General features: G+C 37.8%; 1 protein-coding gene across 2 annotated transcripts in view; it reads left to right on the top strand.

Moving 5' to 3' along the window:
* Positions 1-2,093, top strand: part of LOC106871560 (cleavage and polyadenylation specificity factor subunit 1) — a 101,418-nt gene extending 99,325 nt beyond the window's left edge. For both annotated transcript variants that reach the window (XM_014918065.2, XM_052968705.1), the window contains exon 39: positions 1,597-2,093. In XM_014918065.2, the coding sequence (XP_014773551.1) occupies positions 1,597-1,644 (48 nt within the window). In that variant the 3' untranslated portion in view covers positions 1,645-2,093. The remainder of the gene's footprint in view (positions 1-1,596) is intronic.
* Positions 2,094-2,991: the final 898 nt, after the last annotated feature.

Here is a 2,991-nt window from a genome sequence, read left to right as displayed (position 1 = left end):
ATATATATATATATATATATATATATACATATGCATGTATGTGTGTGTATTGCCTTGCCTCAGCATTGCATGCTGATTGTAAACAAACTTCACCATAATATAAGTGGCATATGTTTGCAACCTTTCATTGAAACCTCTCTGGATTAGGACAAAGTATTACCTTGCCTGGAAACAGCTGAGGGTTGGTAACAGAAAGATCGTCTTGCCATAGAAAATCTGAGTCACTGACTTTGTCTGAACCATGTAAACATGGGTCAGATTTGCCTATCTTTGCTGGCAAATAAGAAAGGCAGGTAAAGACGGTTGTGATCATTTGGTCACTGCAAGTGCCATACTGAACTGGAAGCATCCAAATTAGTCTTGTGGAACTCACTTCATAGTGATGTAAGAAGAGGAAAATGTTATCACACTTACATTGACAACTTGATTGCAGACAATGGCCCGGAGTGTATCCAGGACTTTGAGGCAGTGATGATGGACTGAGAAGTGTGAAAGGTAGTCTTTGTTGATGCAGCTCAGGTTGGAACCTGGCCATAATGATGATAATAAAATGTAATCATAGAAAAAGTGTTAAAATGCTGCTATTGCTGCCACATTGGTGTGGGTGATGGGGCCACATAAAAAGCACTGGTGATGGTGCCATGTAAAAAGCACCCAGTATACTCTATAAAGTGGTTGGTGTTAGGAATGGCATCCAGCCATAGAAACCATGCCAAAACAGCACATGGTACCTGGTGTGGTTCCTCGCCTTGCCAGTTCCCGTAAAACTGTCCAAACCTTGCCAGCATAGAAAATGGACACTAAACGATGCTGCTGCTGCTAATGATGATGATTTCTTCCTCAGAAGATTGTATTTACTTTCTAAATTAACAAAGTTTAGATATCGCACACTTAATGCAGATGATTTCAAACCTAGGAAGGGCATCCAGCTGTAAAAACCCTGGCAAAACAGACACAGAAGTTTAGTGTGGGCTCCTACCTGGCTGGCTCCTGTCAAACTGTCCCACCTATGCCAATATGAAAGGCAAACGTTAAACAGTGGTGATGATGATGATGATGATCTTCTTTCCACTCTCCATCTACCAAATCTGCTCACAAAGCTTTGGTTGACCCAGGGTTATAGTAAAAGAGATTTGCTCTTGGTGCTACACAGTGCTACTGAACCCAGGACTACATGGCTGAGAAACCACCTCCTCAACCATACACACACACACAAACACACGAATAGGTGCACTTGCTAGTGTACTTTTGCTGGGTAGAGATAGAAGAATACAGTTTGTGAGAATTATTAGCATATGAGATCATCATCATCGTATAACACCCGCTTTCCATGCTAGCATGGGTTGGACGATTTGACTGAGGACTGGCGAACCAGAAGGCTACACCAGCCTCCAATCTGATTTGGCAGAGTTTCTACAGCTGGGTGCCCTTCCTAACACCATATATTAAATGTAAATATCTATTCCAAGTAGCTTCTATAACATTATAAGTCTTTTTTTTATTTGAATTTCTATTGTAATTCATAAAAAATGTAAAATATTATTTTATATTTTTATCAATAAAATTATATAATATTCATCAATTCTGTCTTTTCAGATTATTGATGATTTGATGGAAATCGACCATTTGAGCTCTCATTTCTAAAGCGGCATTGTTGTTGTTGTTGTTGTCTTCTTTCCATTTTTTTGTCATCTGTCTGATGGTGATATATTATAACAACTACAATGATGCTTCATCATCATTCAACTGACTTTATGGGTTTCTATGGCAGCTTGTGAAAGCTTGCAAGGATGATTACACACACACACACACACACACAACACACTTTACACAAAAGCACAAATACTCTTACCACAGTTTCTTACACATACGCAGTTATGGAACCACATAGATACATAACCAGTTATTCACTGTTACATATATATATATATATATATATATATATATGCTCTTATATAAAGTCACAATCAAATACATATGTACAGTTGTACACATATGTGAGTGTGTATATATATATGATTGGTTTAAACATTCCATAGGGGCCCTAAATGTTTACACATGAATTGATTCATTAAATCATTTCCACCCATTGATATTTGCGTTGTATGTTTTTCCATTATAAACATATTTTCTTTCATTCTGTTTTTGTTTTGTCAAGCACCCCTAATTATTGTTATACTTTTGTCTTGGAGACTGACTTTTGCAGAAGTGGCAAAAAACCCCCCCAAAAACCCCAATGCTTTTCTTTAATTATCTACATAGAAAACAAAATATTATGATAAGGAAGAGCTGTTATTGTTGTTGTTCGTGTTATTTAACTCTCAAAACAGTGAGCTGGCAGAACCATTATAACTAAATGTTTAGTCTAGTGCATAATGTGATAGTTGTTAATGAGAGAATCTCACCGTCATACAAGGATATCATTTGTTTCCAAATTTCCCTGAAAATATATTTGGTGATGGGCAAACAAGTGAGGTTTTGATGACAGAGAGGGGCATCCACTTTCAGAAAATCTACTTCAGTGAAGCATACCTACGGTCAAAGTTTTTGCAGTCACAACCATTCCACTTTCTGTTTTCTGACAAAGTGCATCCAGGATTATATTATTCAAATTACCATTCAATTCTTAAGATAGCAGGATGCACGGGTGCTTTTGTGTGTTGCCGCATGGGTGCTTTTTTGTGTTGCTGCATGGGCGCTTTTACATGACACTGCCACAAGTGGTTTATGCCACCAAAAGGATCAGTCTTAACATTTCTGGTGCTAGTATGGGTCTTCTTGAGTACAGAAAGGTGCCCGGTATCTCATTCCTTTGTCATCTCACCTGGAAGGTTCAGCGCCCTGAGGTCGTTCTGCAGTACTTCATCCCATGTCTTTCTAGGTCTCCCACTTCCACATGTCCCATCCACTTTGAGAGATTGGCACTTCTTTATGGAACTGTCAGCATTTGCATATATATATATATATATATATATATATATATATATATAT

Source organism: Octopus bimaculoides, chromosome 6 (genome assembly GCF_001194135.2).
Source record: "Octopus bimaculoides isolate UCB-OBI-ISO-001 chromosome 6, ASM119413v2, whole genome shotgun sequence".
Lineage (NCBI taxonomy): Eukaryota > Metazoa > Mollusca > Cephalopoda > Octopoda > Octopodidae > Octopus > Octopus bimaculoides.
The sequence above is the reverse complement of the archived record's forward strand: the minus strand, read 5'-3'. Positions and strand labels throughout refer to the sequence as shown.